The sequence below is a fragment of the Toxotes jaculatrix genome, chromosome 19 (assembly GCF_017976425.1).
Source record: "Toxotes jaculatrix isolate fToxJac2 chromosome 19, fToxJac2.pri, whole genome shotgun sequence".
Taxonomy (NCBI): domain Eukaryota; kingdom Metazoa; phylum Chordata; class Actinopteri; family Toxotidae; genus Toxotes; species Toxotes jaculatrix.
This window is the reverse complement of record NC_054412.1, coordinates 4,886,727-4,900,636: the sequence shown is the minus strand read 5'-3', so window position 1 is coordinate 4,900,636 and position 13,910 is coordinate 4,886,727. Positions and strand designations below refer to the sequence as shown.

The 13,910-nt window shown below is 40.5% G+C and overlaps 3 protein-coding genes across 4 annotated transcripts in view; 2 read left to right on the top strand and 1 right to left on the bottom strand.

Moving 5' to 3' along the window:
- The first annotated feature begins 479 nt into the window (after positions 1-479).
- Positions 480-4,983, top strand: emc7b (ER membrane protein complex subunit 7b). The gene is made up of 5 exons (XM_041064038.1): positions 480-824; positions 2,400-2,519; positions 2,647-2,785; positions 2,979-3,059; positions 3,381-4,983. Exons 1-5 carry the CDS (start codon positions 592-594, stop codon positions 3,528-3,530), a joined length of 723 nt encoding a protein of 240 aa, XP_040919972.1. The 5' UTR covers positions 480-591; the 3' UTR covers positions 3,531-4,983.
- Positions 4,984-6,450: 1,467 nt separating this feature from the next.
- On the bottom strand, positions 6,451-7,983 carry chrm5b (cholinergic receptor, muscarinic 5b). Its single transcript, XM_041064956.1, has one exon. It carries the CDS (start codon positions 7,981-7,983, stop codon positions 6,451-6,453), a length of 1,533 nt encoding a protein of 510 aa, XP_040920890.1.
- Positions 7,984-8,881: 898 nt separating this feature from the next.
- Positions 8,882-13,910, top strand: part of aven (apoptosis, caspase activation inhibitor) — a 27,258-nt gene continuing 22,229 nt past the window's right edge. For both annotated transcript variants that reach the window (XM_041064037.1, XM_041064036.1), the window contains exons 1-2: positions 8,882-9,103; positions 10,954-11,125. In XM_041064037.1, the coding sequence (XP_040919971.1) occupies positions 8,909-9,103; positions 10,954-11,125 (367 nt within the window). In that variant the 5' untranslated portion in view covers positions 8,882-8,908. The remainder of the gene's footprint in view (positions 9,104-10,953; positions 11,126-13,910) is intronic.

Below are 13,910 nucleotides of genomic sequence, written 5' to 3'. Positions count from 1 at the left end.
TTTAGAAACATTTTTAGATATTGGGACTGTTATTCATTTAAATGTTGCTAAATAAAATAGTTATGACATAAAAGAGACAATAAAGTAAACACATATAACTGCTATTCCAAATTGATCTTAAGTCCTCTAAAGTGGCCAAGCAAGTTTTTCGGCTTTCCGTGTTTGCAGCACAGGATTTGCAGTCGTACTTTTTTGTCAAAACTTTATTAATCAAGCTAAATTACCTGTTTCCCTTCAGCACAAAAAGAAAAAAAACATGTTAAACCGGTCTCAAAATCTTGAACGTGTATTTTTAGAGAAACCACATTTGTGCATATTTTTCTCGTGTAAATCACCCATTTGCAATAAAATTAAATTTGGGATTTTTACGTTGAAAATAAAGTGTGTCCGTATGACAACGTACAACGGATACACGAACGAGTGGAGTGTGATTGTCTGTTTGTACAATAAAGTTTTAGAGTTTTTTTTTACGTCATTCTCCGCAGAGACAGCTGATGCGCTGACTCGTCCGCTCCTTCTCCAAGCTGCTGTTCAATATATGTTGACGCACAAAAAGTTAGAGCACATTTTACTTTTGTAAAGATAGATAATATGTTGCACACGGAAAGGATACCGCTGTTGTGGGTTTTCGTTCAGGCTGCGGTCGTCGTGGCGTCGGGTTTCGCTGACATGGAAACGGGGCCTGGCTCAGGTATAGCGACACAGCCGAACGGAGATCGCTTCAAAATCGAGGGAAGAGCGATAGTTCCGGGGATAAAAACACAAGACTGGGTCTCCACGGCCAGAATCCTGGTGGAAGGTGAAGAATACGTGGGGTTTTTGAGGTAAGAAACGGCCCACGGTTATACCTGCTAGCTAGCTAGCCTGCTAGCGAGGCTATGTAGCATTAGCATAGCCAGCTAGCCTAAACGGTTGGTTGAACTGTTGCCGCTGTTGGCAGATGGCAGGTCCTTACTGTCCTAATTAATTAACAGCGTAATAACAGGGAATATAATTCATGCCAACTGGGACAGCAACGTGACTGCTTCTTCATTGCCGACCTGTCACGGAGTTTAGCTTTTAATTTCACAACAAACGCAGGCCTCTAATTTCGTAATATCTGTAACCAAAACAAACCTCGGCCACATGGGATGTGTCTGTGCCTGTAGAGACATAGTGATGCAGTCAAATTAAACATTCCCTACAGAACAGTCATGCTGCCAGAATGATACGTGGTGTGCCTTTTCAAATTAAGTTAAACTTTATTATTCTAGGATGGAAATTGCTTGATTTGAGGTGGCAAAGGCCATACAAAGTACTCAATATAAAACAATGGAGACGTGAATAAATAGATAAAGAGGAGCAAAAAAGCATTGGCCAGTTTTCAGTTTATTAGTTGCACTACCTAGCTAACACTAATGCAGTCTCATACAAAAGTCCTGCCATCAGCCCTACTTTCGTGAAGGTTTCTATGTTTGGGTTTTGTTGAAACTGTTAGAAGAGTTGATTTAACTGTGAGATCATTGGCTTGATTGGATTGGAGGCTGCAGTTTGTTATGTTGTTGAATTGTATTGCGTTATACAGCGAGGTGTGTCTGTTGTTAAGCTTACCGTCATTGAGCTGAATGGGGCGGACAGAATAATAGAAACACCTGTCAACATAATGCAATGCAGTTAAACAGCACCACAAATAGCATCCTCCAAAATAATGAGAACTGAATCAACACCTCCTTACCACAGTTTCAACAAAGACTTATTATTATTATACTTATTATTAAATATTATTACTTTCATTAAAAGCGGATTTCCAGCAGGACTGCTGTATTAGACCGCATTACATTTATCTAGACGTTCTTAATAAACTGACAACCGCGTGTATAATTCTCCTCTTTCTATAGCCCCTTCAGGCCACACACAGATATCCTAATCCCTCGCACAGACATAAGGTGTTGCAGTAGTGACCATATAATGCATAATGCTCACCCTGTGAAACCAAATTTCCCTTTGGTAACAATAAAATCTGTTGAATTCTGTTCAAGGTTTCTACCTGTTGAAAGAGGGTTTTTCCTTACTGCTGTCGCTCTTGGGGGAAATGTTGGGTCTCTGTGGATAATTTTATAAAGAGTATGGTCTAGACCTGCTCTATATGGAAAGTGCCTTGAGATAACTTCTGTTATGATTTGGCGTTATATAAATAAAATTGAATTGAAATTTACTGTAGTAACACTTGAGATTTGGTCTTTTGACAGTGATTCTTAGGAAACGGAAAGTGTCCAAACCTTTTAGGGTTTGTTTTCTCTTCTGAGGAAGTGCCTGAACACTTTATCCAGCTAAAACCAATATGTTCAAGCCTACATGAGCACTGACAGGCCTGGAGAACAAAACGGTTGAAGTAATCTTGTTACATTGTCTTGTTACAGAACTGATGGAAGTTTTGCTGTGAATGACGTCCCCTCAGGATCTTACGTTGTGGAAGTTGTCACCCCAACCTATAGATTTGAACCAGTGCGCGTTGATATCACATCCAAGGGCAAAATGAGGTAAGACTTAACTGTTGTGAGAAGATTCAAAGGTGCATACAGTGGTTTCATGTTGAGTCAGCCTTGTATATTAATTCAGCATCATGTCAAAAAGAAACCACTAAAGTAACCATGTGTCATTTCACAGGGCACGCCTTGTGAATTACATCAAGACTTCAGAAGTGATTCGTCAACCATATCCTCTCCAAATCAGGGCTAGTGGCCCTCATAGCTACTTCATGAAGAGGGAGACCTGGGGCTGGACAGACTTCCTTATGAACCCAATGGTAAAAGCACTGATGGAGTTGTGTAAACATGCGTACATGCGGAAGTGCAACTGTTGTCTTCCTGTTCAGAAACATCCTTAGCAGATATGTTCATCCTTAGTTAACTGTATAGTGTGTTGGTGAGAATAGTTTACTATGTTTCAGAATCCAGACCACGTCCTCTTTAAATTTAACGTACATGTTGCTCCTGCAGGTTATGATGATGGTTCTGCCTCTGCTGATCATTGTTTTGCTGCCCAAAGTGGTCAACACCAATGACCCGGAGATGAGAAAGGTAAAGAATCCTTAATAGCCCAAAGTGTTATCTCAGAAATATTGTACATACATTGAGTTGATCAGGCAGTGTCTTTGAGTTGAATTGGATGCATTCTGATCAGTTCAATAAGGATTTATTTAGTGACGCTATACATCACATGTTCCTTTGATTTAAATGTTAGTATCCAAAGGAATACTTATTAATTTCTTACGCATTAATTTCTTGACACCATTTTATTGTCTTATCTTGAAGTGTGATAAAATTATAACACAGTGTAATCCTTTATGTGAAGGATTTTTAAAATCGGTGAGGATTTCCATTCCACTGCTGTCTTCACAGGAAATGGAGCAGTCCATGAACATGCTGAACCCCAACCCTGAGCTTCCAGACGTCTCTGAGCTCATGACCAAGCTCTTTTCTGGCTCCAAGGGCTCCAGCAAGGCAGGTGGCAGCAGCAAGGGCACCAGGCCAGCTGCCAAGAGGAGGTAGTACTTTACTATACACACCTCCTCAGTCTGCCTAAAGAAGCACGAGTTATGCCATGGAAGCAAGATTTTTAAGTGTCATTTTCCCTCTGGGTTTATTGTACAGTTTTCTTTATTAATAGATGTTTTGAGCACATCTTAATTTCTATTATCCTATTGGAAACTGAGCAAATTTACAATTTTTTTTTTCTTACTGCACTGATAGAAAACTCTTCAAAAGCTGTAATTCTTCATTTGCTCTATACTTTGTACAAGTCGCTCTACTACTCATCAATCTTTTCTGTGCTAACCCTCCGGTGTGCATTTTTCCACTGCTGCTAATTCCACTACCTGAAAGAGAACATATATAAATACTCAGAGATTTTCTTGTTTTTTCAATTTCAGTAATACGACTGTGAATGAAGAAGAATTGAATTTTAAGACTGATAAATTCTTATTTAAAAGCCTAGATAAATAAATTGCAATGGTTATATAACAACTTTGTTTTTACTTCGGACCATCTTATTTGTTTGAAAGTGAGCACATGGCCTTCTCATTTCTTGAACGACTGTGTGGAGTACTGTATCGCCAGAATTCACATACAGTACATACGTGCCTGGGGTGTATAAATTTAAATGATAATTACTGGCAGGTCAAAGAGTGATAGAGCTGTGTGGTTGCTTTCAAGATATTCAGAGTGTAAGTGGCTTTACTTTTAATAAAGCAGACGGTAAAGTCAGTATCAAACACACAATAAAATGTGTCTGTGATGAATGTCCTTAGTTAAAGATAAGTCATTGTGAATACCAAGTGTGACATTTTAAAGTTGCAGTGGTAGGCGACGTATGTAAAGATGACATCGTTTCTAAAACCTCAGTGATTAGGCAAAAAGAAATGTCAGGTTTGACAGATAAGACTGGCGACATTCTACAGTTTTCCTTTGGTCAACATATCCCATGAAAATCAACGATGCACGTCTCAGTATTTCCAACTTCCCTAGCCTGTCTGCGGCTCTTAGCCCATGTTGCTTGGGGACTGTTTTGTACTGTGGATTCAGTGCTGTAGAGCGTATTTAAGGCACAAGGACTATTGATGTGGAGCTGTTTTTAATAGTTTTTGGTCTATGGCACGGATCAATTCATTGGTGTGGTCTTTTCATGGGATTTGTTGACAATAAGATAAAAGGATGTCACCAGCCTTGTCCTTTAGTAATAGAGGTACGTTAGACTGAGGAGACTGTTAAAATACAAAATGTCTACGCTAAACATGCAGTCTTGGAACCAAAGCGATCTCAGATTTAGTGTGGGAACAGTCATGTTATCCATGGCACGTTACTTTTATTAGCCAACTATTGGAAAGGGTAATGATTTCCTCAGGAAAAAAAAAATCAAATCAGATCAGCGCATTTGATGCTGAAAATGTTCATGTAGAAGAAAGGATAATTCTGCCTTTGAATTTGTATTTCACTGTTCTGATCAGTACACACAGACTCACTTTCACAAAATTGTACAGACGGACAACGAGCACAGATTCATTCACAAAGCACTTTTGCCTCTGAGCAGAACAAAAGGCACAAAGTTTGGGAGATACATTTGACATTACAACATAAAAGTGCAGTAATTTACATCAGCATCACTCATCCATCAGAGCGACATGGTGGTAATCAGGCTTCCAATTCAAGTTTTTTTCTTTCTTTTTTTTTCTTTTTTTTTTACAATAATATGAATATTGACAAGTATAGAGTTGTGATCCATAAATAATCTCACATGTCATATTACCACTGTGAAACTAAAGCAGTAAATGCACAGAAATGTACAGATTAGCCCTTGAACATAAGGTCAAATATTGATAACAAGAGCCAAGAAAGAAAACAAGAAAAAACATTCACAAAACAATGATATATCAGAGAGACTAAGAAATTTACATTTACCTTTTGTGAGGTGTAAAATCAAACAGAATTGGTGAAATGTGTTATTTATACTTTCTTTTGAATGTGTAAGCCTATGTTATGTCCTTTATATACAGTGCAAATGGAGCATTAGAATAAAGGAGGATTAGATGAGGTTTAAAGGACAGGTTCAGAGATTTTGCTCATACAATATGTGCATTAAAAGTATGTTGTTATTAGTCCCTGTAATCATTCTTCCTGTCCACATTAACCCTGAAGTGCTTCCTTCATAGCATTACTCCCAAGTAGGAGTTGGGGGACAAAATAACAGTCCTCATTCTGTGCAATAATGCATTGTAAAGTTCAGGCAAAGTCTGCACTTGCTTTTTTGAGACCAAGCAGAGTTAAATGTTATTTCATATGCTGTATGTGTTTAATATTTAGATAACTTGATGTTATATTCTGTTTTATGTATTATGGTTTGTTGCTTAACGTCTGCAAAAATCAGAAAAATAGATGCCTCATATTATCTTTGGCTTATCTTTAAAATGTATTTTTGCACATAACAAGGACTGTAGATTTGAACCCTGATCTCCAACACTGCAGTCATGTTAGGACGGGATTGCTTCATGGCGAGTATGGAGAGGAATGATTACAGCAACCAGTAACTCTTTCAGTGTACATATAGATGTTCATGTGTTGTATTGAAAGAGATTTATCAAACTTCACTCAGCTGGAACCACAAAAGGCCTCATAGCTACAGTTTTTTTTTACTTGTGCAGAAGTACTTTGAAAGAGTTCCCTTTTAAAAATAGACTTGAAATAATCTGAACCTGTTCCTTAACCATTGTAAGAATATGTAGCCACCTTCACAAGGTTTCTTTTCTGTAATAGTCCAGCACAGCAGTTTAAGTGCTGCATCAGGCTCAGCACATTTTCCACCAACATGTACTTTAACACCGAAATCACATGCAGCACTTCATGCTGAAGATGACCACTAACTATAGCATATATCAAGAAAATCCACAAGTAGGAAAAAGTCTGTTATGATATGGCATCAAGTCATTTTATTGTTGACGTTTGGGTTTTGTCCACACCAGTACAGCTTGTCCTCGCCTCTCCTCCTCCTCCTCCACTGGCAGAGCAGAAGCATGCGGAAGGTCTTCTGGAAGGTCTTGTTGCAGAGGGCGTAGCACATGGGGTTGATGGTGCTGTTGACGTAGCACAGCCAGTAGCCCAGATGCCAGAGGGACGTAGGGATGCACTCGGTGCAGAAAGTGGAGATGAGCACCATGATGTTGTATGGCGTCCATGTGAGGATGAAGGCCAGGAGGATTGCACTGAGAGTCTGGGCTGCCTTCTTCTCCTTCACCAGCACCATCCTCTTCCTCTTGGTGATCTGGTTCTTCAGGGCAGGGTCCATGGGCTTGGAGGTGGTGGAGGAGGAGGAGGGGGAGGCATTTTTGGCAGGCTGCTCTGCCTCTGACGGGCAGGGCGCTGCAGGTGGAGGATTTCCATTTTTACCCTTTGAGCCAGGTTTGAACTTATAAGAGATGCACTTTTTACTGGGCTTTTTTTGAGGAGTGGAAAAATACCGATCTTCTGTGTAATCACTCACCTGACCATTCTTATTACTTTGCCCACTACCTTGCTCTTTGAAAGATCCCTCTGGGGTTTCTATTGAAACATGGTGCTCCTCCTCCTCGGATGAGGTGTAGCTGTTAAAGGAAGTGATCTGGTCTGTTTTCACCCAGGCCTCGTCTGACCTAGTGGTGGTCTTTGTGGCGTTACTTTGGTTAGATGAGGACCAGGAGGCCTGACTCCGGTCTCTCCTCTCTCTGGTGAAATGAAAGCAAGAGTGAATAATAGTTTTCTGTGGTTTAGTCCCCTCTGGAACATTTTCTGTTGCAAGCCCTTGAAGCTCTGCCAGATCTTTGGTCCGTTTCTGTGTCTCCTTGTAGATCCTACAGTACAGGATAGTCATAACAGAGACTGGGATGTAGAAAGCAGCAATGGCTGTCCCAAATGTGATCACAGGCTCAGTTAAAAACTGGATCTGGCACTGGTCCAGAGGCACTTTTCTCTCTCCTACAAAGTACTGCCAGCACAGAATGGGTGGCGCCCAGAGGACAAAAGACACCAGCCATGCAAGGCCTATCATGATGGCAGCTCTCTTTGGAGTCCTCTTTGCCCTGTAAGTCAGCGGCCTTGTGATGGAGAAGTACCTGTCAAAGCTGATGACAAGTAAGTTCATAACTGAGGCATTGCTGGCTACGTAATCCACTGCAAGCCAGAGATCGCATGCTAGGTTCCCCAAGGACCAGTAACCCATCAGTATATATGTGGTGTACAAGTTCATGGAGAGCACTCCTATGATGAGGTCAGCGAACGCCAAACTCAGCAGATAGTAGTTGTTTACGGTCTTCAGCTGGCTGTTTACTTTGAAAGACAGCATCACCAGCACGTTACCAACTATAGTTATCAAGCTGACAATGGCCGACACTGCAGCGATGGTTATAACCTCCCAAAGGCTGTGAGGAGCAGCTTGGACGTGTGATGTGTTGCCAAAAGTGCTGTTTGGAGAATCCATGGTGTTGTATGTGCTGCTGGTGTCAGGTCAGTATGAAATGCCCCTCTGTGGCTCCATGTAGAATTAATGTTTTTCCTGAAGTAAAGAGAAAAAAAGTGATGAGACACAACTGCACACAAGTATTATTGGTCAGATTTTTATTATATCAGGATAAACCCCTGTAGATGTACCCTCTTGTTTTCAAAACATGCATTCACATTCACAACTAGCAGTTTTCAGTGTATGTAAATGTGATTTTTAGTCATCAGTGGACATGTGTTTGAACGGTAACATCACATCTCATACGGCTTTTTTAAAATGATGTCGCTATTTGAATGAAATTACCCACTTATTTACCCACAGCTTATTTCAGCTTAACATAAAATACATTATATGACAACAGAAATAACAACAACTACTGAATATACTGAACAGTTGTATTCAGAAGACAACAGTAATTAAAGCTGGACTGTAATTTCAGTTATTTTTTTAATAGGCCTCAAATTTTAAATGCAGTGTCACTGTCTTGCAGTCCCACAATTAGAATAAGAATAAAAATCTCATCATATTATATATTTGTGTAAAATAAATACATTATCAGCTAATGTATTTGTTGTTATATGTATTCACTTTTTTATTCCTAGCCAGGGCATAAAATGAATTTATATTTTGTGTTATATTGGTTGAATATTTGTATTATGTATATTATTGTTTTTCATTACAATAATAACATAAAATACAAACACTGAAATCTGAAATGTAAAACTGATCGTTCTCCACAGGCCTGTGTACAAATACTTATTGTGTATTATATCTTTTTGTTCGAAATGAAACCAGGAACTACTCAAACGCCGTTTTGTCGTGGGACACCATTCGGTGTGGGACCCAGTCCACGGCGCCGCTATGAGGTGTAACATGCTAAACCGTCCGGCCACAGTAGACAGCAATGGAGGGCAGACCGAGCAGAGGCAGGAGAGGCAGCTGGAAAAGAGGTGGCCGGGGCGGACACGACACTGACAGTTTTGGCGGTGAACACCGGGGCAGAGGCCGAGGAGGCCACCACCGCGGCCGGGGCAAAAGAGACCACTACCGCGGTCGTGGACGCGGGGGAGGCGCCCATGAATCTCAGTTTCAGTACCAGGTGAGAGAGCGTGAGGTTTGAATTCCACGGGCGATCCCGTTATCCCGTTCTGCCAAACTGCGCTGAAAACATAGTTAATTTGGGTTGCATTTATGAGTTTTCCTCACTTCGACAAAGCACATATTCTCGGACAATAACTTTAAACTAAGCAGGTCCTCCCCTTCAGTTCGGCCTTATTAGCGCTCATTTCCGTGCAGCCGGTGCTGCAGCTCGTTTGCACCAAAATACGCTGCTTTGTGGATAACCTGGAAGCTAACTTTAGGCTAAGTCAATACTTCTGCCAACGGTCGAAGCACAGCATCTGAAACTGTTTCACCAGAGAAACACACGAACGAGGTTTATGTCATCAGGATTGCATCCACATGTCTCTGCTGCACATACATTATGCACCTAATTAGGTTCTGTCCTAATGTACAGAGTTAGATTCAACAGAGTTAAACATAAACAACCAAGTGTCATCCTAGTGATCAAGCACCTGAAATGTCTCCCGCAGCTCTTCAGCATTGTCATTGTACAATCTGGGCTTTAGATATGACACCAGAGGGTTCAGAATAATTTCCACTGGGATGTTCAGTCAGTCGATGCTTCTGCCATGGTAACTACAGAATTAGAAGGGAAACAATAGGGGCCCTGTGATTGCAATCAAAAAAAAAAAATCTCCTTTGGTTCATAGGGGCTCCTTGATTGCAATCATAAAAATCTCCTTTGGTGCATCCATAGCTACCATGTGGTCTTTGATGATATTGTTGGGGGTAAAGAAAGAAATAAGAGCACTGTTTTTGCTTTTTTGTGTGTTTGAATTTTGTCAGGGCACACACAATAACGGAGCAAAACCGCAGCTTTGCCAGTCTGACATAGCTCACGTTGCACGTTTCCATGACAACATTATTAAAAGGTTTGTGCAGCTATCGGACAAAACAGGAAGAAATCTGTGACTCAGACAAATTTAATGAGTTCTGTTTTGGCACAGACGCCAGTTCTTTGTTGTACAGTGTGACATGCCTTTTACCTTGACCCTTTTGTTAGACTTTGCTACCAATCATGAATAAGAGCTATGTGTTAATGACCACTTTACAAAATGCTGTTTGAGTTGTACTTTGTGGAGCACAGTCAGTGGAAATGTTATTTTTGTCATAGGAAAATCTTAGTCACAGTAGCCAAAGAATGCAGATTAGACTTTCTGAAGTTAGTGAAAATGAGACAAGTCAGAATTTCGTCTTCTTTAGACGATCTGCTAATTCACTTTGTCGTGATCTCTTTAATGATAGCGCTTCCCAGCCCTCTGTCTGTAATGCTGGATTAGCAGCATTATGTTTTGAATAGGAAATTTCGGAATTATGGAAGGAAGACATTTCACTGATGTTCCCTGTAAATGGCTTAAATTAGCCTATGATGATGATGATGATTAGCCGATAGTGTTGGGAAAAACCAGACCAAAAACCAGTGTGGATGGGGTTGTAAGTGTTACCTACAGGAGTCATCATGGCCAGCAGACACATAGCAGCTCTTTATTACTGTAAGTTGTAAATAATACAGTTTCATCAGACCTTTTACTGTCATTAAGCTCTGTCACTGTCCTTAGCAGTTATATAAGTAAGAATATAAACAATCAGTATTTCCTGAATGAGACATCTGTCCCATCCCTCTCAAAACTGACCGGACACTGGACAAGATTTTGCTTGTCAAGGTTCAGTCAGATACAGGGTCAGTTTTCAACCCGGAAGCAAATGCAATACGTTTGGTGTCACCGCACCTGTAGGAAGGACAATATGAAAAGCAACCCTGACATGAATTTAAAATTACTCGAGTCGCATGTTGCTCATCGTGTGTCCCGCTGTGTTCTGTTTCAGGATCAAGATGACGAAGACAACTTTCAGGAGGAAGATAACAGAGGGGAGTTTTTCTCCAGGAGGAAACTGGAGTCAAACTGGGATCGTTACGAGGCGTCAGAGAGGCAGGAGCCTGACGATGACACGCCCACTCAGAGAGGAACAGATTACCACGTCCTGCTGGAGTCAGCAGGTAAGATGTGGGGCATGAAAAGCTGGAAGAGTTGACTTTTAACTTGTGTATTGACCTCAGTGAAAGTTCCCTCTGTGTCAAATAGTCCACTGAGTCTGACTGTACTTTTCTGAAGTTTTCTCTGTATCCTAATTAGTTAAAGGGAAATGTCTGTTGTCTTAAGGGACTGTAATTGCTCTGTATAGACACTGCTGCCAGATAGCTGCGTAGAAGATCCTTGTTTGTCTTTGTTCGCTCATTTCAGCCTCAGTGGTCACTGTTTTGCCCCTTGGGCTCTCTACAGTCTCATCCCTGTGTCTGTTGATGAACCTTTCCCCAAAGGAGCACAAGTGAGAGAGCTCAGTGTGTCTTATTAGAGCAGAGCTCGAGATTCCTTCAAATACAGGACTGATTCTCAGAAAACGGCTCCCGATGTCCAACTGTCATGCGCGTGTGTCATGTCTCAAGTTGAGTCGACTAAGGCAGAGAGTCAGTCTCCAAATCTGTCACGTGTGCTGCCAACATTTTTAAATATGACAGATAGGGAAACAGTCAGTCTCATTTTAGCAGATCCCACGTGTTCAGTAATTTAGCCAAAGTAACTGATGTGTTTGAAATGACCGTAGCCGTCGGCTTCCTGGCAGTTGCTGAGGAGTAACTCCTCTCTAGATTTTAGGAGGAGGGAGGAAAACATAGCATCACTGACCTCTGTGGGTTGAAACCTATAAACAAGTCCGGGTTGTAGGCGAAAGTAAACAGTCCGCCATCACCGGGATGGCATCTCACTTGTAAACTAGCACAGTAACACTGTAATGTGTGGAGAGGATTTAAGTTCTTAAGCACTTTCGCCAACAGAAATCTGTTCAGCAGACTGCACAGAGCCTGTTAGGTATATGTAGTATAAAGAAAGCTCTCATTTTCCTGGACTTTATTTGTGTCATATATTTCTAAGCAAAGCCACGACATGCCCCTCTCGTGCGCTGGAAGATGGAGTTTAAAGCTGTCTTCTGTATTTATGTCTCTCTCTCAAGCTGGATTTGCACAGACAGAGCTGGCGTGCACCTCCTGAAACATGCACCTCCTTCCTTGTTTAAATCACTGTCTGGTCTTACATTTGATCATATAAGTGAAAACTTTTACCCTTTTTAATGAAATATTATCCAAAAACAGCAGCAGAAAACATTTGTTATTATTTAAATCATGGTTTAGAGTTTGCCTGCCTTTACATTTCTTCAGCTTGCCGTCTTTGCATCTTCCTGTTTTCTGCAGTGTGTGTGCAGAGTCACCAATAACTAGAGCTCAAGCTACAACTGGTGTCAGTGTAGTCGGCTGAAAAAGGTGATTCTGAGCCTGAATCTGACGCACTTCCTGTCTCTGAGGTGTTTATTATGGGAATGCTGGAACACCTCGATAAAGGAAGTACAAATCTCACTTCACTTTGTTTCCCTTTCACCCAGTCTCTTCTCATCATGACTGAGTAGGTTTCATAACATACTGCTGCAGGCAGTCGAGGACTTCATTGTATAAACTGTCTACATCAAATAGTTTTGTTGTGGAAATCTGGTGTTAGATCATTTGAATTTTAAACATCAAAAGGCTGATTAAGATGCTTTTATTCAAACTGGGGTTACACCGGCACACTGGCCTTGTATTAATTAACAGAAGTCAACCAGTAACACTGAGATGATTGACTTTCCCTTCTTCTTTTTGGGGGATATAAATAAACTGAAAAGCATTTAAATGAGTTTACTTTCTATGCACATTTTATATATTTTTTAATTATCCATTTATGTTTTGGTAAATTAATTTTTAAAGTCCTGTTACATCCAACAGCTTTTACTAGTATTGAACAGGTGCAGTGCTTTACAGATACTATAAAAATATTTTCATGAGTTACCAGTTTTATAAGTTATATCATAAAAATGAATATATTTGCAAGATTTATAGATATAACTAAAGTATTACTCATCATTATAGGTTTCATCATCAGTCTCCACATTTGTCAAGCCATTAGTTAAGCTTTGCTGATGGAGGTGAAAAGTAAATAGGCCATATTTGGACCAAAATTCAAATTTTGATCAAATTAAATACCTGTTACATGAAGAAATGAATCCATTATTCTAATATATGAAGCCTTTTTTTAACTCCGGATGAGTGTTTTGAGCAATTAACTGTGTTTGTAGGGTTGTTTTTTTTTCTCACGCCATTAGAGGGCTGGAGAGTGTTGAAGCGCTGTGTTGTCTCTCCCTTTCTCTTGTAGCGTAAATGCCAAAGGTGCTCTTGTGAGTTGTTTGACTCCTATCTCTCGTCTCTGTGTTTTGCCCACATTGTCAGATTAGTCATGCTGTACAGCAAGAGGCTGTCGCTCTCTAGAGGATACTTAATTGTACGTGGGAGGCGATGCTTTCAAGAGTCGTTTTTCTGGCCAATTAAGGTAGCCATGAAATCAGGAATTCGCCACAGAAACCTCCCTTTTTCCTCTTAGCTAAAGTTATTACAGAATACTTCTTATTGTGGGGCTTATATCACCATCACTTTTTGTGTCCAAGGTCTTGAAGTCGTGAAGTATTCTGTTTGTTTTATTGACAATATTGTAGCAGAATGTACGGGTCAGGAGTACGAGCACATGTTATGTATTTCAGGATAGAAGTGGCCCACAGCCACAGTGTTTTTCAACCTTTTGTAATATATCCTGCAATCCTTATGAGATTTAAAATCCCAGAGCACAGAGGTCGAGAGCAGAGCTTTACCTACAGTGCGGTGGAGGCGGCAGGCGTGAGAGAGGTTATAAGCTGATTTTACAATG

Bases quoted from the DNA above. Each gene is read 5' to 3' on its own strand.
- emc7b (XM_041064038.1), top strand. From the start codon at position 592: ATGTTGCACACGGAAAGGATACCGCTGTTGTGGGTTTTCGTTCAGGCT. The intron at 825-2,399 runs GTAAGAAACGGC...GTCTTGTTACAG, and splicing joins GAATACGTGGGGTTTTTGAG to AACTGATGGAAGTTTTGCTG. The intron at 3,060-3,380 runs GTAAAGAATCCT...CTGTCTTCACAG, and splicing joins ATGACCCGGAGATGAGAAAG to GAAATGGAGCAGTCCATGAA.
- chrm5b (XM_041064956.1), bottom strand. From the start codon at position 7,983: ATGGATTCTCCAAACAGCACTTTTGGCAACACATCACACGTCCAAGCT.